The 23290-nt window shown below is 40.0% G+C and overlaps 1 protein-coding gene across 1 annotated transcript in view; it reads left to right on the plus strand.

Moving 5' to 3' along the window:
• Positions 1–5922: 5922 nt before the first annotated feature.
• Positions 5923–23290, plus strand: part of DNAH7 (dynein axonemal heavy chain 7) — a 243777-nt gene continuing 226409 nt past the window's right edge. The window contains exon 1 of the mRNA XM_060105782.1: positions 5923–6039. Coding sequence (XP_059961765.1) covers positions 6025–6039 — 15 coding nt within the window. The 5' untranslated portion in view covers positions 5923–6024. The remainder of the gene's footprint in view (positions 6040–23290) is intronic.

Consider the following 23290-nt stretch of genomic DNA (forward strand, 5'->3'; position numbering starts at 1 on the left):
GCACTCTGCTGGCTTTCCGATCTTTTCACTGTGCCCTGGGGCTATGAAAGCACTCTACTTCTTCCCCTCAGTCTCTGAATCTTACCCCTATCTCCAGGTTTTGACTGAAGTTTGTCTCTCCCTGAAGGGTCTGTTTCTATGTGGGATTTTCAATTCTTCCACCTTCCAAGTTCAGGAGATGGGGTCTTCAGCATTTATTCTCTGTTTTCTAGTAAAAAATTCGTACTAATTTTAGGCTCATAGCATCTTCTCTCCTTTTCTCCTGCTTCATTCATTGAGGACTTTAGCTCATGCTTGTCCTCCCCAGTCCACTACTTCAGCATACATGGGAAACAGCCATAGCCTTAGCAACTTAGTTCCTTGAATTTCCATGGGCAAAGTCCTTTACTTTAGTCACCCATGTCCACAGCTAGTTGTGTACCTTGTCAACATCTGGAATTGCTCCACTTCTGAAATCACAGAGTCAATACCCTCACTCTTATCCTTTCTGCCTTGATAGATAGAGCCTCCAATTGTGTTACCCTCACGAAGACCCCACCTACCCCATTCAACAGCCCTTTCTTCCTCTACTGATTTTAGGTTCTGAGATTCTTTATTTCAACTTCACTCCTACCAGATGCCCCATTCTCTTGCTCTGTTGTTGTTGGAGGTCATTGAGAGGATGTGACTGCTGGTTGATCCACAAGGTGGACCCAGGCAATCAGAGGCTCCCCATTCCCTCCCTGGTCCTTGGAGTGTACACTCCTCTGTTCTCACAGTGGGAGCTGTTTCCAAAGACACAGCCTTATAGAGCAATGTGTTGTTGAGACCATCTGGACCATATATGTGACTGAACCCCATTCATGCCTCCATATAAACTTTGAAGATTCTGGCAGGTGGATGCAGAGATGTATGCATCTTGCAGGTACCCAAGAGAAGTCTCATATGTAAGTTCCCTGGCTTATTAAACCTGGCACCTGCCAACCTGAAGTGGTCTGTCTGCCTCTTTCTCTAGTCTGTCTGTGAGCCACCAGTTATCCTGCTGTCATACCGGCCTGGGGAACGTGCTGTGTGTTGGTCTTCTCTGAACCTGAGCCTGGTCTGTTGAACATCTTTGGAGTGTAGATTTCTGTCACCACTAATTCAGAGGCTTCAACTTCATCCAGGCCTTTGCTAAATTTCCTCGATCACTTCTATTCTCTCTTCTTTTCTGCCAAGTAGTCATTTCAAAACTTCTTGGTTCTGCTCAAATTTTCCTTTAACCCCTGACTCCTACCTTCCCTCTAGTTCTTAGTAGGTGATATCGCTTTCTACATCACAGAGAAAATGATACTCACTTTTTGGAAATGCCCCCAACTACACACCAGCAAACTTCTCAACACCCACATCTCCATGCATCCTTCTTCCTCCTTTCGTGAGTGTCCCTACAGGGTGTCTCTTCATCTGGAAGTAATCCTATCTCCTTTTAACTTTTCCCTTCATCTTTATCCTCCCCCTTACTATTTGCATATAAACATAAGCAAAACTCTCTTGTTTGAAACATAAGGTCTTTGTATCCATGACTCCCCTCAATCCCCACTCCATCCCTTTTGTCCATAACCCATACTTTTTGAAGATTTGCCTACACTGGCAGTCTCCCTCCCTTCATTCTCCAACCTCTGGTATCTGGGCCCACATCCTCCTACCTCATTGTACTGAAATCCCTTTGCCACGTTCACTAGTGACTTCCTTATTGCTCTATCCAATGGATACTTTTGAATCTCCGTTCCGAAGCATTTGACAGTGTTGACCAAATTCTCCTTCTTGAAATATTGTTTTCTTTGGTTTCCATGGGTCTGTACTCTCAGTTCCCCATTGTCTCTGGCCAATTTTCAGCTCTCTTTCCAGGGTTCCCTTCTGTCTAACTTTCAAATATTGTTTGTTTTTTATACTAGATTCTCTTCTGTTCTTGGTCTACATACTCCCTGAGCCATCTCATCTATGCTTATGGATTGTATGTCACTTATATGTTGATGAGTCTCAAATCCATGTCCTTAGCTCAGAATTTATCTTCTGAGTTTTGACTGCTATGTACAATACCTACTGGCAATATATGCACTTACATGTGTTGTAGTTATCTCACAGTCACCATGTCCCACACTCATCACTTTCTCTTTAAAGCCCACTCCTCTTCCTCTTTTCTCTATCTCATCATTCATACAGGTATCCAAAGCACTAAAATGATCCTCAACCTTATTTCTCCATTTTAAACATCCACATTCTAGTGGAACCACCTCCTAAATATCTCTTGAATCTCTATTACCTCCATCACTACCCCAGTTCCAGCCACCATCATCTCTTGTGGAACTCTCATAATACTCCCATGGTTAAGACTTTCACTGCAGGGGCGCGGGTTTGATCCCTAGTCAGGGAACTAAGATCCTGCATGCCATACAGCGTGGCAAAAAAAAAAAAGAAACCTCTCAGTAATTAAGTTTATATAACAAATATTTCTGTCAAATCAATTGTTTAATAAAGCATCATTAAAAAATGAAATATCCTATCATTCTTCCTCTTCCTCCTCATTATTTGGCTTTAGTTTTCCTCTTTTTAAAAAAGAATTTAAAAATTTTTAATTGTAAAATATACATAACATAAAGTTTACAATTTTAACCATTTTTAAGTGTACAGTTCAGTGGCATTAAGTACATTCACACTGTTGTGCACCTACCACTGCCATTCATCTTTGGAATTTTTTCATCTTGCAAAAACTGAAACTCTGTACCCTTTGAAATGAAAAATAATATCTCATTCCTCCCTACCCACAACCCCTGACAACCACCATTCTGTTTATATGAATTTGACTATGTACCTTATGTGAGTAGAGTCATAACAGTATTTGTTCTTCTGTGACTGACTAATTCTAGTTAGCATAATGCCTTTATGGTTCATCCATGGTGTAGCATGTGTCAGAATTTCCTTTCTTTTTAAGGCTGAATAGCATTCCCATTGTACCCATCAATAATGGACTGGTTAAGAAACTGTGGAGAATCTGCTGTGGAACACTGTGCAGTGTCAAAAAGAATGAGTGCATGATATGGATCCATCTCTGAGATATATTGTGAATAGGAAAAGCAAATTATGGAATAGACTGTGTAGTATGCAAACATTAATATAAATAAAATAGCTATATATGTCTATTTATGTATGGAAATTTCTAGAGTCTACCAAAGAAAGTAGTAACACTGGTTGTCTCTGAGGAGGTGAAAAATGGGTCAGGTGTGGGAGACTTATTTCTTGTAAAATTTTGTTCTATTTTGAGCATTTTTCATATGCCTATATAACTTTAAAAAATAAATAAATACCAGTAGGCACTCTATGAAAAAAATTCCCATTGTATTACCCTATTTTATTTATCCATTCATCCTTAGATGGGTGCTTGGGTTTCTTCCAGCTTTTGGTTGTTGTGCATAATGCTGCTATAAACATGGATGTATAAATATGTTTGTGTTCCTGCTTTCAGTTCTTTTGGGCAAATACCAGCAATAGAATTGCTGGATCATATGGTAACTCTATTTTTAAGTTTTTAAGGAACTGCAATATTGTGTTCCATAAGGGCTGCACCATTTTGCATTCCTATCAGTAGTGTATGAGGGTTCCAATTTTTCCATATCCTCATCAACACTTTTTATTGCTTCTCTTTTTAATAATAACCACTCTCATGGATGTGAAATGGTATCTTGTGGTTTTGATTTGCATATCCCTGATGATTAGTGATGTAGAGCATCTTTTCATATGCTCATAGGCCATTTGTTTATCTTTTTTGGGAAAATGTCTTATTGAGTCCTTTGCCATTTTTAAAAATCAGATTGTTTGTTACTGTTGGGTTTTAGGAATTCTCGATATATCCTGGATATTAATCCCTATCAGATATGTAATTTGCAAAATACTTGCTCCCATTCTGTGGGCTACCTTTTCACTGTTCTTTGATGAACAAAGGTTTTAAATTTTGATGAAGTCCGATTTGTCTATTTTTTCTTTTGTTGCTTATGCAATTGGTGTCATATCCAAGAAATATTTCCAAATCCAATGTCATGAAGCTTTTCCCTTATGTTTTCTTCTAAAAGTTTCATAGTTTTAGCTCTTACGTTTAGGACTTTAATTCATTTTTAGTTAATTTTTGTATATGGTGTTAGGCCAATTTCATTCTTTTACATGTGGATCTCCAGTTTTCCCAACTCCATTTGTTGAAAAGACAGTTTTTAATTCTGCAGCTTTGTATTAAGTTTTGATATCAGGAATTGTGAGTCCTTCAACTTTGTTCTTTTTCAAGAGTGTTTTGCCTCTTCTAGGTCCCTTGAAATTCCCTGGGAGTTTTAGGATGGGCTCTTATAATTCCTGAACAAAACACTTTTCAGTGGAGATCATTTTCCCTTCAAGTCTAAACTCCATACCATTGTTACCGAGTCCAAGCTCATACTACTCGCAGAACAACAGGCCAATAAATAGAGAGACAAGTTGTTGGGGCAAGGAATAGTGACTTTATTTAGAAAGCCAGCAGACTGAGAAGATGGTGGACTAGTATCCCAAAGAACTGTCTTACCTAAGTTAGAATTCAGGCTTCTTTTATAGTAAAAGGGGAGGGGGTGTAGTTGGTTGTTGCCAACTTCTTGGTGTTGGAATCCTTTGTTCTTGCAGCTGTCCAGGTAGGTCAGGTCATGATGTTCCTGTAAATCTCTGACAAGACAAATGTTATTCTCTGTTCTGCAACTTTTATCTCTCTATGAATGGAAAAGTGTTATACCTTTAAAGCTCAGAGCCTTGAGAATGGGCTGTCCTGTATATTTCAGGCTCTAGGCAACATTCTTAACTTGTAGTGAAAACAATAGAATACGAAGGTTAAAGTAAAAGAAACAGATCCAAAATGGAGTCAGATTTGTTCTTCCCTATTACACCATGTTTTAAAGAGTCCTTTAAGATATAGCACCTGCATGTCACCTCAGCTTCATCTCTAGATTTTCTTTAACTCCCTTTATGCAAATCAACTCTTCAAACTTTCAGAGCTACTTTTAATTCTTGCATCAGCCATCCACTCTTGCCTAGGGCCTTTATATATATAATCTGCTTGCTTGGACATTGTTTGTCCAGCCATGTCTTCTTCCTTCAGATCTCACATCACTTCCACATCTTGCAGGAGAAATTAAGAAGTGCCTGCTTTGTGTTCTTCCTGAGGATCCCCCTTCCCATGTTGCCTGCACCGCATTTTAACTGCTTATTTGAATACTCCCTTAGCCGGTGCTGAAGGGATGGCATCTTGGTCAGGTTTGTATGCCTAGCCCTTAGCACAGCACCCTTCATGCAGTAGACCATCCAGGAATGTTGGTTTAAATGAACTCTTGAAGTTTCTTTTTCTGGTATTCTTCTAAAGGATAGTTTTCTAGTGTGTGGGAAAAGTCAAGAAAATAACGTGAGTTGGAAACCCTTGGAAAATGGAAGAAAGGTGCTTACTGGTTCCAAGCTCTGCATGCTTTGTTTTCCTAATTCCACTTGCCCCTATAAGCAATGAAATCTGCAATCATTTCATTCCACTAGTCCTCTGAGACCTCCTAGACACAGATAAAGTTAAATAGGAAAATAGGAGTTAAGGCAGGGACCCGCAGCAACCAGCTAAGTTAGGAGGGTGCAAAAGTGACTGGTCGGTGATCCAAGGGTATTTACTCCTCAAGGCAGAAGGAAGAGCACCCACCGCCTTCAGCTATTTACTCGCCCGCTGCTAACGCACCACGCGGGCTCAGGCGCCACCCAGCGCCCTGGAAAGTGCCTCCCGCAGGAGTGCACTGCCGGTTCCCGGGTGCTGTCCCAGGAGCAACAGATGACCGGAAATGGAACCTGCGCGGGCCTGTTGCTTAGCAACGAACGCAGCCGGGAAGCTAGACAGCCCCGGCGCTGAGGGAGCATAGACTGCCTTGTCCCCGGGCGCCGCATCTCTCGGCCGAGCGGTTCCTGGGGTCGCCGGGCAGGAGCGATCCAAGAGCTACCGGGTGCCACCAGCGCGTCCTCACAGCCATGAGCAGCCAGCAGGTGAGAGATTGGCTCATCGCCAGGCTCGTCCGGCTGCGAAGCTTCCCTTGTATTTCAAAAGTGATGGAAGCCTAGGTCTTCCGGACTCCGCAGTTGTGGCCTCGCGGGGTACGGCTTCTTTCATCCCACTTACGATCTGGGATACTAGCGTTTTCGGTGAAAACTTTTATATGTTCTCTTCCCAACCGTTCGTACTTGGTGTTGTCATAACAACCAAACACAGTGGAGCAGAGCGCCTGCAGTTTACATTACAGCCCTAGAGTGTCCCCAGTGTGCTAATGGTGGCTGTGTTTGTCTGGAGGGAAGCTCGGTGGGGAGTTGCCTAGGATTTGGGCTCTAGGGTTGGAATATAAGCCCCTCCCTAGCGGTGCGACTTTGGGCAAATCACTTGGTTTTTCTAAACCTTCTCTCTCTTTTACGCAAAGGGGAGGAATCAAAACAACTTTTCCTCCTTTCTAAGGTTATTACAAAGTTCAAACAAGATACCACGCCATACCATACCACACATGAAAGGGTTTGGTAAGTGGCAAGTGGAATTTCTTCTTAGGAAAACATCCCCATGGCATGTAACAAAAGATGCATATGAAACCGTGGGGAATCATCATTAGTCAAATCCATTTCACTGGTCTCCACTAATCAAGTTTGCTTTTAATTGTTGCTACAAAAGACTTGCGTGTTCTCCACTCCACATGGAGCCTAAACAATAAGGTGTTTGCCGGAGTTGTTTTGCAGGAGCTTGGAGTCAGCTGTGTCTCTTTGGGGCTGAGCTAGTTAAGATTGCATAGGCTCCCTGACCCTCCAACTGCGCATATGCAAGTATGGCTTGGTGACCTTTTGACATCGGAGGGCTGAAAACTCCACCCTCAGATCCTGTTAAGCGCCTGCATTTTTGAAACTAGAGGCCTGTAGCTTAGTTACACCTGAGCAGAGGGGTGATTACCACGCCTACCACACCTTTTTCCAATCACCTTTCCCCACGCTCCCCACGCTTCTCACGCTCCCTACGCCTCAGACGGCCCTGCTGCGTTACTCTTTATCCTATAAATACCCCAGCCCCTTGTCTTTCTGGAGCCAGATTTGAGAGTTGTTCGCCTGCCTTCTCCTTGGCTGCCTTGTGAGTAAGCCCTGTCTTCGCTGCAAACCTCGGATGTCTCAGCGTTTTGGCTTGCCGTGTTTCTGACAAAGGGAACCTGGCTCGGTAACATATGTTGCAGTAGATACTTTTCAGAACTCTTTATTGAATTTAAGGGTAACTGTAAACAGAAGGAATGAACAGTGGTCGAACGTTTAAATTCCAGAACAGAATGGGAAGACGTTAAGTGTGGGCATTATTCTGGGCTAGCTAGGAAACAACTCTAACTCTCTAGATTTGTATGGAAAAGGCCCCCTAAGCATCCTGGTACTGAATGGTTGCTTTTAAGTCTGCAAATTTTGCTTAGCTTCTTGGTTTGACACTAAACTATAATCTTGTCTTTCTTTCTTTTTTTTTTTTGCGGTACGCGGGCCTCTCACTGTTGTGGCCTCTCCCGTTGCGGAGCACAGGCTCCGGACGCGCAAGCTCAGCGGCCATGGCTCACGGGCCCAGCCGCTCCGCGGCGTGTGGGATCCTCCTGGACCGGGGCACGAACCCGCGTCTCCCGCATCGACAGGCGGACTCCCAACCACTGCGCCACCAGGGAAGCCCTATAATCGTTTCTTTTTCAAGCTTTATAATCTTTTTGGTAGTGTTAGAGTTTATTGGGGAAAGAAGATTAAAAGTAACATTGAGTTGTAGATTACTAACTGAAAATGTCAAAACCCTAATTCATTAATTAATCAAAAATAACTTATTTTCCTGATGCCCACATCAGTCTTTGACCTGCTTTTGAATCATATTCTGTGGTGTTGAAATTTAAAATATGCATTTACCATATTTGCAGTGGTATTTCTGAATAGCTGTTGTTTCAAAAAGCCCAAATTGACCAATTTACAACTGAAAAGCATCCACTAAAAACCTATTGGCAGTTAAGTTTTAAGTTTCACTTTATCTTAATAAAAGTGATGTTTGGAAATTACATGCCCCCACCCCAAAGGAACCTCTGTTATTAAAAAGGAAGTGGGATCTTGAAAGAATGGGCATGAGCCCATCTAGGACTATTTACATTTCTACATACTACTTTTAAACAGCAGAGGTCTCTCTCTGGCTGCTTTTGTTGACTTGTAATTTTAAAACTCCTGATACTTTCATTTATGCTATTTTTGAGTATAGTTTTCCTTTTGAAAGGGTGAAAGTTTTTATATTTTAACCTGAAACAAACAGAATGGATTAAACTTTTGGAAATAACATATTTATGTGACATTTACTTATGTATTCATTTAGTTTGAAAAAGTGAGCAGGTGGTAAAATCATTTGCTGAAGGAGATTTTAATATATTCATCTCAATAGTGGAAGGTTTAGAGTGACATGGCATTTTTCAGGAATAGCAATTTGAACTCTTAAATTAGGTATTTAGAAGAAAAATCTCTTGGAACTGCTTCTTTCATTTTTAAAATTAGTTAAAACATAAGGCTTTTTGAGTTTCAGTTGAAGAACTTTCAGAGGTTTAAAAATACAGATATCCAAAGAGCACGAAGCTCCCCACAAAATCCACTACAGATTGTGGGCAGAAAAGAGGGAAAAGCTGTCAGCTTATCTCTACCTTAGCGCTTTTTCTAGTTGTTAAATTAAGTAGTTTTGCATTTATATGATGCTCATTCTGTTTTCCTTCATCCTGTCTCCTTGATGTTATTGCTTAAAAAGGAGATCAAAGTGAAAACAGTTGGGTATGAGGCCAACAGCATGGTGATAATTTTAACAACCATAACTCAGAACATATGATGACTATATTTAAATCAACCCTATTAAATTTTGAGAGTTGGTTGTTGATTTAATCAGACAACTTCAGGATTATTGTTGATTTTAACCAGACACATTCATAGATTCTGGTTATTTCATCAGAACAGTTAAATTTGGATTATACCAGGTTTAAAATATCCCTTCCAATAGACAAGTAGTTGAAAATCAGTGAAATAAAAACCAGGTGGCAAGCCAGAGCACTCAAGGAAGACCTTGACTCTTTAGCAATTTTAATTCTGGTAATGTAAAATTATATTAGGATCCCAACAGAAAACAGATGGCATGCTTAAAAGGATTAAATTGAAGAACACTTATGAAAAGACTGTTTGGAGAGGTGTGGGCAAGGTTAAGAGAAGAAACCAACAGGGACGAGGAGGCACCTAAGGATTAATAACAGGAAGTCGTTGCCATTCCTAGGCCTGACGGGTCAAAGAAATTGAACCCCATTCTCAGAACTTGGTGAGAGCTGGAGGCTTGGAATGGTAGCTTCCTGACAGGAGCTGAGCTCTGGAAGAATTTAACCACTGTCAGAACTATGGGAAACAGGGAGTACTAGGAGAGAAATATCCAAAACTCTCTCCCTTCATCTTGTCTAGTCTCCCACCGGTGCCTCTCATTGCTTAATCCCCAGCAGAAGCCAGAGGGCTGGGAGCCCAGATGCTGCCTGTTTACAGAAGTCAGCCTTCTAGGCACAGAGCAGGAAGGAAAACATGGAGACTGGATTGGGGCAAACAAAGAATAACCATCACAGAAATTATTATATGTAGATGCAGCCTTCATGGACATTTCCCTGTTTACAAATTAGTTGGGATTAAAAGTTGGTAAGTCAGGGCTTCCCTGGTGGCGCAGTGGTTGAGAGTCCGCCTGCCGATGCAGGGGACACGGGTTCGTGCCCCGGTCCGGGAAGATCCCATATGCCGCAGAGCGGCTGGGCCCTTCGTGATCCATGGCTGCTGAGCCTGTGCTCCGCAGCGGGAGAGGCCACAACAGTGAGAGGCCCGCGTAACGCAAAAAAATAAAATAAAAACAAAAGTTGGTAAGTCGTTCAGATCCTGTAATGCATTTTTCACTCAAAATTCTTTATACCTAAGAATAAGTCTAACAAAAGATGTGTACACCCTAATGAAGAATATTACAAAAAGTTTTTGAAGGATACACTCCAAGCATGTGAATAAAGAAATATATTTTATTCATGAAGAAGTCAATATCAATTTCCTCCAGATTATTCTAGGCATTCAGTGTGTTTCTGTCAAAATCCCCCAAAGTTTCATGCAATGTGGATCCTAAAATTCACGTGGTAGAGAAAAGGTCAAGATTGTATATAATAATTTTTAAGAATACTAAGGTGGAGAGAATTACCTTACAGATTTCAAGACCTATTGTGAAGTCAATAGACAATGTCATACAATTTGTTTACAGATAGACAAATATACCAATGGATTTAAAGGGACAAAAGAGATATTTACATACTCACGTGTAATATATGTGTATTATATACACACTGTATAGTATATATGTGTGTGTGTATACTAAAATATATCACCAAAGATGTTTATTGGAACATCTTTTGTAATAGAGAAACATTGGAACTAAGCTAAATGTTAATTTACAGGAGAGTGGAATGGATGAATCACATCATATTCACACATTAGGGTACTATACAGCTGTGAAAATCAGGAAAGTATCAATGTGGGAAGTGAGAAAACCATCTTGCTTGTGTGCTGAAGAGTTTGAAAGAAAGTCTCCCTCTATGATGTAAGGCAAACTTTCTGGGAAGCTGCCCTTAGGGATGCCTGTGAAACCTGCAACCCTGCTGGAGGGTGTCTGTCACTGGGTCAGCCACACACCACAGGCTGGGAAGGTGCCCACAGGCAAGGATGCTGACTGCTGGCAGCCACACCATGGAAGCAATGACAAAAAGCCCTGGAGCCAGGAAGAGAGTCCCTTCTTCTCACAGTGTTGTTTTGATACCCTTTGTAATATTAATGCTGGTTGGCAAAGGAGAAATAGAGTCCTGCTCAATCACAAAGGGGGGCAAAAAGGGTAGACTTGGAGCTGAGAGGTAATAAATTGACAATTGGCAAAAAGCACGATTTATAATCTGCTTTATAGATCAAAGCATTATTGTCAACAGTGCTTCCTCTTACCTAGGTGGAGTTCCTACCATGGAATCATCCTCTACTCAAAGGAAGTATCAGCACTTTTCCCTGAAAGTTGCAGCTGAAAAGTATATGTTACTTACAGTAACTTGAGGATGCATTAACCTGAATACATTGTCACCTTAGGAAGTGGAGCATTCTGGGAAAAAAGAAGTTTTAGCCATGGAGAAAGGAGGTGGGGGCTAAGTGAATGGACACTCGTTAGATAAATTCCTAGAAGAAGATATGGCCAATTCCCCACTGAACTGTCTTGGCACTCTTATCAAAAATTGATCACCCGTAAATGTATGGGTTTATTTCTGAACTCCCAATTCTGCTCCTTTGATCTATAGATCTATATGTTTATCCTTACACAGTCTTCATTACTGTAGTTTTGTAGTGAGTCATGAAATCTGAAAGTGTGTCTGACAACTTTGTTCTTTTTCAAGATCTTTTGGCTATTCTGGGTCCATTACATTTCCATGCGAATTTTATGATCATCGTTAATTTCTACAACTAAGCATCTGGGATTTTGAGAGAGGGTGTGTTGAATCTGTAGGTTATTTTGAGGGGAGAGTATTGCATTTTAACAATATTAGTCTTCCAATCCATGAGCATGGGGTGTCTTTCCATTTATTAAGGTCTTTAATTTCTTTCAATAATGTTTTATAGCTTTCTTTGTACAAGTCTTGCATGTCTTTTTGTTAAATTTATTCCTAAGTATTTTATCCTTTCTGATGCTATTGTAAATTAATTTCTTAATTTCAGTTTTGGATTGTTCATTGTTAGCATCTAGATATACAATTTTTGTGTATTAATCTTGAATCCTGCAACCTTGCTGAGCTCTTTCATTAGCTCTAATAATCTTTTCTGGTTGCCTTATGATTTTCTGTACACAATATCATGCTATCCATAAAGTATGTTTTAGAATATTTTGGATGATATGTGCTTTACTTTATATTAGACACTCTAACATTTGGTTGAAGGAGTCAATTTTAGCATTAACAGAGTAAACAGTGTTGGGTTGGGGTTTTTTTTTTTTTTTTTTTGTATATTTTCATGCAGGATAAATCACCCAGCCAAGAAAAATCCAAGATACCAGTCAGATTTTTACCACAGTTGTCTATGGTAATTTACCAAATATCTCATATTTTATAGCTTTTGTAATAATGTTGTTTACTAGTTTTCAAACTTGCAAATAAGATACTGAATTTTTGTTGTTGTTGTTTTTTGGCTGCATTGGGTCTTTGTTGCTGCGCACAGGCTTTCTCTAGTTGCGGCGAGTGGGGGCTACTCTTCGTTGCGGTGCGTGGGCTTCTCAGTCCGGTGGCTTCTCTTGTTGCGGAGCATGGGCTTCAGTAGTTGTGGCACACGGGCTTCAGTAGTTGTGGCTTGTAGGCTCTAGAGTGCAGGCTCAGTATTTGTGGCACATGGGCTTAGTTGCTCCGCAGCATGTGGGATCTTCCCAGACCAGGGCTCGAACCCGTGTCCCCTGCATTGGCAGGAGGATTCTTAACCGCTGAGCCACCAGGGAAACCCAAGATACTGAATTTTTTATTATAAATTTCTGTGCTCCATTTCTTTTCCGATGGAGAACATCTATGAGGTATATATCTTAGGAAAAATAACTGTCTTAATAAAGGAGCTGTAAGCTATAATTACCTAGTATGTACAGGATATTTGAGTATTATGAATAAAAGAATTCTGAGGACGACCTAGCAGGAGCAGTGTTGGAGTTAGGAAGCAAGGACTTACATTACAGATTTTTCACCAACGGCTCTGTGACTATTACAGAGTCACGTACCTCTTGGAGCCCCAGTTTCTGAGTTTGAAATGAGAACAGTTGATTTGATCTCTGAAGAGATGTCTTTTCTAGAACTTTTAGCTACAGGAGATTTCTTAGATCTTGGCATGATTTTGATGTTAAATTATCATTGTCCTGTAGAAGAGGTAGTTAATAGACATTTTCGGTTGATCAAGTGCTGGACAAATTAGATTTTACTGCAATAAAATTTACTGTCAGATAATTATGTTGAGTTTAATATCGTTGAGTTATACTCCTGTGATTCCTGGAAGTTGATTTTAAATGGAGGTTCAATGCAAACATTATTTGTTTTGAAACATTTTAAAAGCTCAGAATGAACTGTGAAATGGAATCTGCATGGCTTCATACAGAGTAGATTTCTAATAATTTGAAATTAAGGATTCTTTCAGATTAAAAAAAACACTCCAATGAAAATGTTTAGGTGAATGCTCTTAAACATTTCAAAGTACACGTTTTAATTGTGAACCTATTTTATCGGTAATGCCAAGATTATCATACCATGTTCTATGAAATAAAATCATGGCATTTATTTTTTAGTTCTGCAAATATCTGTCTTAGGTATTCCGTGTTAAGAGCCAAAGATATGAAATGGAATAGACATTTAATTTTCTCTTTAAAAATTAAAAAAATTTAAAATTTAATAAAATTGCCACTAGTTTAAAAAAATTAGTGTATAGATTTAGCAATAAATATTATTAGTATATAGGTTTAGAAATATCAACTAAATTTAAATTTACTTAATAAATATTCAGTGGCTGAGATGAATACTCCTTCCTAGCCCATGAGGCAAATAATTGTTTAAAATGCTTACTTGGCTGATTTAAACCTTATACTGTGCTCAGATTTGACTTTGTCTTGCAATTTTTCTTTCGTATCATTTGAGTTTTATGTTTTTAAGATAAATAATATTTGAAAGAGATTTTTTACATATTCCATTGATTAAAACAAAAAGTCATTTGAACGTTAAGGTTTGCACTTGGATAATATTTTCCGGCAGTAGTTAAGATTTGGGGGGGAGGGGTAATAATTGCATTTATTTCCATTTTTGGTAAAACACTGGTGTGTTCTTCAGTAATGGACATTGTAAATGTTTGGAAAATAGACTCTTTCACTAAATGAAGAAAGGTGCTGTGAGTGCGGGTTGGGTAGTGTGGGCTGCTCTGACTACCCCAGGTCATAAAGGAACAGACCGCTTGCTTCATAGTCTCTGGCAGAGCACCCACTTTTTTCCAAAGTCAGCTTCTAGTATTACGTGGTGCACACATCCAGCGTTTTTAAACACACTTTGTGATGACCCATGGTTTGGAGTTCTCACAACTGGCAGAAGTTGAGATTGGCATTTAAAAAGTGGTGGATTTGGGTCCCAGAAGTTAGATGAAAAAAATAACCCCCAGGCATCTAAGCCCACATGAGTATGTGAACATATAAGCCCTTTCTACCTGGAAGACCTAGAATGATTTTCATTACAGACCTTCATGTTCCCAGAGGTGATCCTTGTTAAAACCAAGGATGACCCAGCACTGGTGGCTGCCAGCCTCTCAGAGCTGGTGACCTGACTCTCACCCTGCACACCTCTCTCATAGCCCTCCCACGAATCTGAAATCCTTTATGGAGAAAGATGAGAATGGAGGAATGGAAGGGGAGATGGAAGGATGGAAGACCACTGATTTTTAAGTGTTTTAGATGTTTTCCTGTGAAAGAAGAGCCTGAAAACAGGACATGTGTAGAGTTGGAGAGGTGATCCCAGGAAGCAGGAGTAAAGGATCTGGGAGAGTAAATCTAGGAAGGAGGAGAAGCCAATACGGGGCAGCTGGGATGATCCTGCCTGGCCTTCTGAATGCTTCCTGGAATCATCTGCCTGAGGATGATCAGGGTGGTAGCATTTATCCGTCAGCTCTCATCCTATCTCCTGAGGATGTTAACTTCCACCTATTTCTGGCTGCTCACGTGTGAGTGCAGAATGGGCTACCCCGAGGGTCCCATGCTATGGCATCAAAGAAGCCTCACAGGACAAAACGAAAGACAGTTTCTTGAGTGGAAACCCTGTCATTCCTACCTTAATTGAGGCCAGCACAGAACTGTTCACTGCAGCCACATCTGGAATCAAGAGGTGAGGCCAAGAGGATGGGAAAGGAAGTGAAATGAGTTTTCTGATAGAAAAGTCAATGGAATTCTTAGTCCAGCCTCACAGGAGTTCCAAAGCAGAGGGAAGGAGTGGCATATGTCTGTCATCATCTGAAAGGAGAAAACAGACTAAAATGGAATTGCTAATCAGCATTAAAAATATGTAGATGTTACTTTAAAATCCACCCCTCTGGTTTTATTGAAGATCAGTATTACTTAGCTGGATGGTGTTCTGACTTATGTGTGGCTGCTCTTTTTGATTAGCCAAGGGCCACTATTTATAAACTCTTCATATATATATCTATATATGAAGGGTACAGAGGAAACATTCAGGCCCTCACCACCCTTCTCCACCCAGGGTGCTGATGAGACTGGGGGTAGTAGCTCAGCATGCAGAATGGGTGCTGTAGAGATCCTAAGAAGTCAGGTGTGTGGGAATCAGTGTAGAAGGCTGGGGTTAAGCAAGGTGTTTTGTACATTTGTAGTAGCTCCATTACAGTAGACCTCATTTGAGTTGCCTCTGTATGACGGTATGAAAATGTTAGGGCACTAGGACCATATGTCCCTTTCCTTCTATCATCTACAGCTGCATTCTTATTAGGCCTTTGCCACATCCTTATGCTCCCTTAAGGGAAGCCTTCCCCTATGAGAACACCTATTTCACTTTTAGCTTGAAAACGTTGTGCTCATGTTCCCCTTTGTACCCTGTGGTCCATTGGGGATAAAAGAAAACAGAGCCGTTTGTGGTACAGCACTGTATATGTATGAAACAGTTACCTAATTTGGTGTGTGTACTTTGGGAAGTATTGTCTGAAGTTCATTGCAATTTTCTTTCCCTTCCTTCTTCTTCCCTTCCCGTTTTATTGAGATATAATTGACATACAACACTGTAAATCTAAAGTGTCCAACATAATGATTTGACTTAACACACATCATGATTACTACAGTAGGTTTAGTGAACATTATTGTCTCATATAGATACAACATTAAAGAAGTAGAAAAAATATTTTTTCTTTGGGCTGAGAACTCCACAACTTTCCTATAATAAACATACAGCAGTGTGAATTATATTTATTATGTTGTACATTACATCCCTAGTACTTATCTTATAACTGGAAGTTTGTACCTTTACACTACCTACCCCCAGATTCTGATAAGCTCAAATCTGATCTCTTTTTCTATGAGTTTATTTATTGTAAAGTACAATTGACCTATTTAATACAACACTGTTAGTTCCTGGTACATAATACGGTGATTCGATATTTCTATACATTTCAAACTGATCACCACAAGTCTAGTTACCATCTGTCACAATATAAAGATGTTACATAATTATTGACTATATTCCCCACACTGTACATTTTATATCTGTGACTCATGTATTTTGCAACTGGAAGTTTGCACCTCTTAATCTCCCTCACCTATTTCTCTCATCCTTGCACCCCACCTCCCCTCTGGCAACAACCTGTTTGTTCTGTGTACCATGACTCTGTTTCTTTTTTGTCATGTTTGTTCATTTATTTTTTAGACTCCACAAATAAGTGAAATCATATGGTATTTGTCTTTTCCTTTCTGACTTATTTCACTTAGCATAATGCCCTGTAGGTCCATTTATGTTGTCACAAATGGCAAGAGTTCATGCTTTTTACAGCTGAGTAATATTCCATTGTATTTATATATACAACGTTTTCTTTATCCATGTATCTATTGATGGGCACATAGATTGCTTCCATATCTTGGCTATTGTAAATAATGCTGCAGTGAACAGAGGGGTGCATATATTTTCTAATTAGTGTTTTCATTTTCTTTGGCTAAATACCCAGGAGTGGAATTGTTAAATTGTATGATAGTTCTATTTTTAATTTTTTGAGGAATCGCCATACTGTTCTCCATAGTGGCTGTACCAACTTACATTCCCACCAGCATTGCACAAGGGTTTCCTTTTCTCCACACCCTCACCAACACTTGCTATTCCTGCACCCCAGTTTTAATGAGATATAATTGACATACAGTACTGTATAAGTTTAAGATGTACAGCATAATGATTTGACATACATCATGAAATGATTACCACAATAGGTTTAGTGAATATTCATCATCTCATATAGATACATTAAAGAAACAGGAGAAAATTTTTTTCTTTGTGAATTTTGTCCTTGTCTTTTTGACAGTGGCCATTTTGACAGGTGTGAGGTGATCTCATTGTGGTTTGGATGTGCATTTCTCTAATGATTAGTGATGTTCAGCATCTTTTCATGTGCCTGTTGGCCATCTGTATGTCTTCTTTGGAAAAATGTTTATTCAGGTCCTCTGCCCATTTTTTTTTTTTTTTTGCGTTACGCGGGCCTCTCACTGTTGTGGCCTCTCCCGTTGCGGAGCACAGGCTCTGGACGCCCAGGCTCAGCGGCCATGGCTCACGGGCCCAGCCGCTCCGCGGCATGGGGGGTCTTCCCGGATTGGGGCACGAACCCGTGTCCCCTGCATTGGCAGGCAGACTCTCAACCACTGCGCCACCAGGGAAGTCCCCTCTGCCCATTTTAAAAGTTGGGTTATTTGTTTTTTTAACATTGAGTTTTGTGAGTTCCTTGTATATTTTGGGTATTAACCCCTTATTGGATATGTCATTTGAAAACATCTTCTCCCATTCACTAGGCGGTTTTTCATTTGCTGATAGTTCCCTTTGCCTTGCAAAAGCTTCTTAGTTTGATGTAGCCCCATTTATTTATTTTTGGTTTTGTTTCCCTTGCCTGAGGAGATATAGCAAAAAAAATATCGCTAAGACTGATGTCAAAGGGCATACTGCCTGTGTTTTCTTTTGGAAGTTTTATGGTTTCAGATTTTACATTGACGTCTTAAATCCATTTTGAGTTTATTTTTTTAAAATGATGTGAGAAAGTGGTCCTGTTTGATTCTTTTGCATGTAGCTGTCCAGTTTCCCAATACCATTTATTGAAGAGCCTATCTTTCCCTATTGTATATTTTTGCCTCCTTTGTCATAGATTAATTGACCATATGAGTGTGGTTTCACTTCTGGGTGCTCTGTTCTGCTCCATTGATCTGTGTGTCTGTTTTTGATTACTGTGGCTTTATAGTACAGTTTGAAATAAAGGAGTGTGATACGTCTAGCTTTGTTCTCTTTCTCAAGATTGTTATCTTGAGATAACAAGACAACAAGGCTCTTCAGGGTCCTTTGTGTTTCCATACAAATTTTAGTTCTGTTCTAGTTCTGTGAAAAATGCCATTGGTATTTTAATAGGGATTGCGCTGAATCTGTAGATTGCCTTGGGTCATATGGCCATTTTAACAGTAGTAAGTCTTCTAATCCGTGATGTTGGTAGTCAGAGATATTGAATAATATCTTCCAAACTGAGAAGGAATTTTGAGACTGAAAAATGAGGCGAGCAACTTCATAAAGAGCAATTAGGAAATGTATTGTGGGTAACTTACACAGGCAGGAAGGATTAGGTGGACACATGATCCACATTCACAGCTGCACTTAGCACCGCTGAAAGGGGTGCAGGGGAATTTAAAGGGGTCAAAGCTAAAAATAGAATCTGACTACTAGGGAGAAGCATGGCCACACGGATGGGAACAGGGTTTTCTTTTCCTTCCCCTGGGTGTCTCATGACCATTAACCATCTGCATCAGCAAAAGGCACACTTCTGGTTTTTAGGTATCAGATGAAGGCAAGGGTAAAAGTTGAATGGGAATTCATCTGGCTTGGGCACATTCCTTGTGTGTTAGGCTAAAGCTCAGTCATGCATAAAGAAGGGATAGGACAGTGGGCCTAAGATAGAGCTGACAGAATGGAGTCACTTTGGTTCAGCTACACATGTGAGCATGATATATCTTTCCATTTCTTTGTGTTGTCTTCAGTTTCTCTCATCAGTGTCTTAGTTTCCAAGTACAAGTCTTTTACCTTATATTTATTCTTGTATATTTTATTTTTTGTTGCATTGTAAAGGGATTGTTTCCTTAATTTCTCTTTCTGATAGTTTGTTTTTAGTGTATAGAAACACAGCAGATTCTTGTACATCAATTTTGTATGCTGCAACTTTACCAAATTCATTGATGAGTTTTAGTAATTTTTTGGTAGCATCTTTAGGATTTTCTATATATAGTATCATCTCACCTGCAAACAGGGCAGTTTCACTTCTTCCTTTCCAATTTGGATTTCTTTTATTTCGTCTGGTTGTTGTGGCTAGGACTTCCAATACTATGTGGAATAAAAGTGCAGAGGCTGGACAACCTTGTCTTTTTCTTAATCTTAGAGGAAGTGCTTTCAGCTTTTCACTGTTGAGTATGTTGTTAGCTGTGGGCTTATCATACATGGCCTTTATTATGTTGAGATATATTCCCTCTACACCCACTTTGTTGATAGTTTTTGTTATAAATGGATGGTGAGTTTTGTCCAAGACTTTCTGCATCTATTGAGATGATCATATGGTTTTTATTCTCCAGTTTGTTAATGTGGTATATCATGTGGGTTGATTTTTGCAAATATTGAACTATCCTTGCATCCCTGGGATAAATCCCACATGATCATGGTGTGTGATCCTTTTAGTGTATTATTGAATTTGGTTTGCTAATATTTTGATGAAGATTTTTACATCTATGTTCATCAGTGATATAGGCCTGTATTTTTTCTTTTTGTGGTATCTTTGTCTGTTTTTGGTATCCAGGTGATGGTGGCCTCATAGAATGAGTTTGGGAATGTTCCTTCCTCTGCATTTTTTTGGGATAGTTTGAGAAGGATAAGTACTAACTCTTCTTTAAATGCTTGATAGAATTGACCTGTGAAGCAGTCTGGTCCAGGACTTTTGTTTGTTGAGAGTAAGTTTGTTTTCTTACTGATTCAGTTTCATTACTGGTAATTGGTCTGTTTCTATTTTCTATTTCTTCCTGATTCAGTCTTGGGAGATTGTACTTTCTAGGAATTTCTCCATTTCCCTCTGATTGTCCATTTTTTATTGGCATAAAACTGTTCATAGTAATCTCTTATGATCCTCCGTAATTCTGCGGTGTGAGTTGTAATTTCTTTTTACAGGAAAAAAAAACTGTAAAAATACAAACACATGAGGCTAAATAATACACTACTAAATAACCAAGAGATCACTGTAGAAATGAAAGAGGAAATCAAAAAATACCTAGAAACAAATGACAATGAAAACATGACAACCCAAAACCTATGGGATGCAGCAAAAGCAGTTCTAAGAGGGAAGTTTATAGCAATACAGTCCTACCTCAGGAAACATCTCAGATAAACAACCTAACCTTACGCCTAAAGCAATTAGAGAAAGAAGAACAAAAAACCACGAAGTTAGCAGAAGGAAAGAAATCATAAAGATCAGAGCAGAAATAAATGAAAAAGAAATGAAGAAAACGATAGCGAAGATCAATAAAACTAAAAGCTGGTTCTTTGAGAAGATATGACATGACTCTATGACATAAATCACAGCAAGATCCACCTCCTTTTTGACCCACCTCCTAGAGAAATGGAAATAAAAGCAAAAATAAACAAATGGGACCTAATGAAACCTAAAAGCTTTTGCACAGCAAAGGAAACCACAAACAAGACGAAAAGACAACCCTCCGAATGGGAGAAAATATTTGCAAATGAAGCAAATGACAAAGGATTAATCTCCAAAATATACAAACAGCTCACGTAGCTCAATGTCAGAAATACAAACAACCCGATCCAAAAATGGGCAGAAGACCTAAATAGACATTTCTCCACAGAAGATATACAGACTGCCAACAAATACACGAAAGGATGCTCAACATCACTAATCATTAGGGAAATACAAATCAAAACTGCAATGAGGTATCACCTCACACCAGTCAGAATGGTCATCATCAAAAAAATCTACAAACAATAAATGCTGGAGAGGGTGTGGAGAAAAGGGAACCCTCTTTGCACTGTTGGTGGGAGTGTAAATTGATACAGCCACTATGGAGAATGGTATGGAGGTCCCTTAAAAAACTAAAAATAGAACTACCATATGACCCAGCAATCCCACTACTGGGCATATACCCTGAGAAAACCATAATTCAAAAAGTGTCATGTACCACAGCGTTCATTGTAGCACTATTTACAATAGCCAGGACATGGAAGCAACCTAAGTGTCCATCGACAGATGAATGGATAAAGAAGACTTGGCACATATATACTATTGAATATTACTCAGCCATATAAAGTAACGAAACTGAGTTATTTGTAGTGAGGTGGGTGGACCTAGAGTCTGTCATGCAGAATGAAGTAAGTCAGAAAGAGAAAGACAAATACCGTATGCTAACACATATATATGGAATCTTAAAAAAAAAAAAAAAAGGTCATGAAGAACCTAGGGGCAGGACAGGAATAAAGATGCAGACGTAGAGAATGGACTTGAGGACACGGGGAGGAGGAAGGGTAAATTGAGCCAAAGTGAGAGAGTGGCATGGACATATACACACTACCAAATGTAAAATAGATAGCTAGTGTGAAGCAGCCGCATAGCACAGGGAGATCAGCTCCGTGCTTTGTGACTACCTAGAGGGGTGGGATAGGGAGGGTGGGAGGGAGACACAAGAGGGAGGGCATATGGGGATATATGTATACGTATAGCTGATTCACTTTATACAGCAGAAACTAACACAACAATGTTAAGCAATTATACCTCAATAAAGATGTTAAAAAATATTGACTGGAATGTATGCTTTGTGTGGGTAGATAGTACCTCATATAAAAAGTCATCATGTATACAGTAGGAACAGAAGTGGTGTACTGCTCACCTCACAGAGTTGTAAAGAGAACTGAATGAGATAATTCATGTAAATTTCTTAAAACAGTACACAGCACACAATGTAATCAATATATATCCTAATCAATATAAAGGTTGGCAAGATAATTTAAATTTTTTGTATTTTGTACTAAGTCTTCAAAATCTAGTACATATTTTACACTGAAACACATCTCACTTCATATGTGGCACACTTCAAGTGGTCAGTAGCTACAGGTGGCTAATGGATGCTGTTTTGGACAATGTAGCTTAAAAAAATACAGGGTTAGCAGACATAAGAAGTAGCCATTCCCTTTAGGAGTAAGGGAGAGCGCTCGAGGAAGAAACTTGGAAGATCCATTTCTTCTCCAAAGCCTGGATTAAGACCCCTTGGAGAGGGAATGGCTGTGGCCCACCTGGATGGCAAAGATGTTTGCTGAGGTGTTGCAGGCTTAGGCTGGGAGGTGAGAAAACCACCTTGCTTGCGTGCTGAAGTGTTTGAAAGTCTTCCTCTATGATGTAAGGGAAACTTTCTGGGAAGCTGCCCTTAGGGATGCCTGTGAAACCTGCAACCCTGCTGGAGGGTGTTTGTCACTGGGTCAGCCACACACCACAGGCTGGGTCAGCCAACACCACAGGCTGCTGACTGCTGGCAGCCACACCATGGAAGCAATGACAAAAAGCCCTGGAACCAGGAAGACAGTCCCTTCCTCTCACATTGTTGTTTTGACACCCTTTGTAATATTAATTCTGGTTGGCAAAGGAGAAATGTTACAGAGTCCTGCCCAATCACAAAGGGGGGCAAAAAGGGTAGATTTGGAGCTGAGAGGTAATAAATTGACAATTGGCAAAAAGCACGATTTATAATCTGCTTTATAGATCGAAGTATTTTTCTCAACAGTGCTTCCTCTTACCTAGGTGGAATTCCTACCATGGAATCATCCTCTACTCAAAGGAAGCAACAGCACTTTTCCCTGAAAGTTGCTGCTAAAAAGTATATGTGGGCCTCCCTGGTGGCGCAGTGGTTGAGAGTCCGCCTGCCGATGCAGGGGATACGGGTTCGTGCCCCGGTCTGGGAGGATCCCATATGCCGCGGAGCGGCTGGGCCCGTGAGCCATGGCCGCTGGGCCTGCGCATCCGGAGCCTGCGCATCCGGAGCCTGTGCTCCGCAACGGGGGAGGCCACAACAGTGAGAGGCCCGCATACCACAAAAAAAAAAAAAAAAAAGTATGTTACTTACAGTAACCTGATGATGCATTAACCTGAATACATTGTCAGCTTAGGAAGTGGAGCATTCTGGTTGTCAATAGGACAGAAATGGTATTTTAGTGATAGAGAAGGGAGGTGGAGTACAGTAAACCCTGGACACTAACTAGGTTCAGATTAAATTCCTAGGGGATAATGTAATGGATAAAAGGTTTGGCTCATTTTTAAAGCTTTCTGATGGGTATTTTTGGATACCACTTTTCTTTCTTTCCTTGCTATGAAAAAGCAATTCTAAGACAAACATTGAGAATTTAAAAAGTAG

This window comes from Mesoplodon densirostris, chromosome 8, assembly GCF_025265405.1.
Source record: "Mesoplodon densirostris isolate mMesDen1 chromosome 8, mMesDen1 primary haplotype, whole genome shotgun sequence".
Taxonomy (NCBI): domain Eukaryota; kingdom Metazoa; phylum Chordata; class Mammalia; order Artiodactyla; family Ziphiidae; genus Mesoplodon; species Mesoplodon densirostris.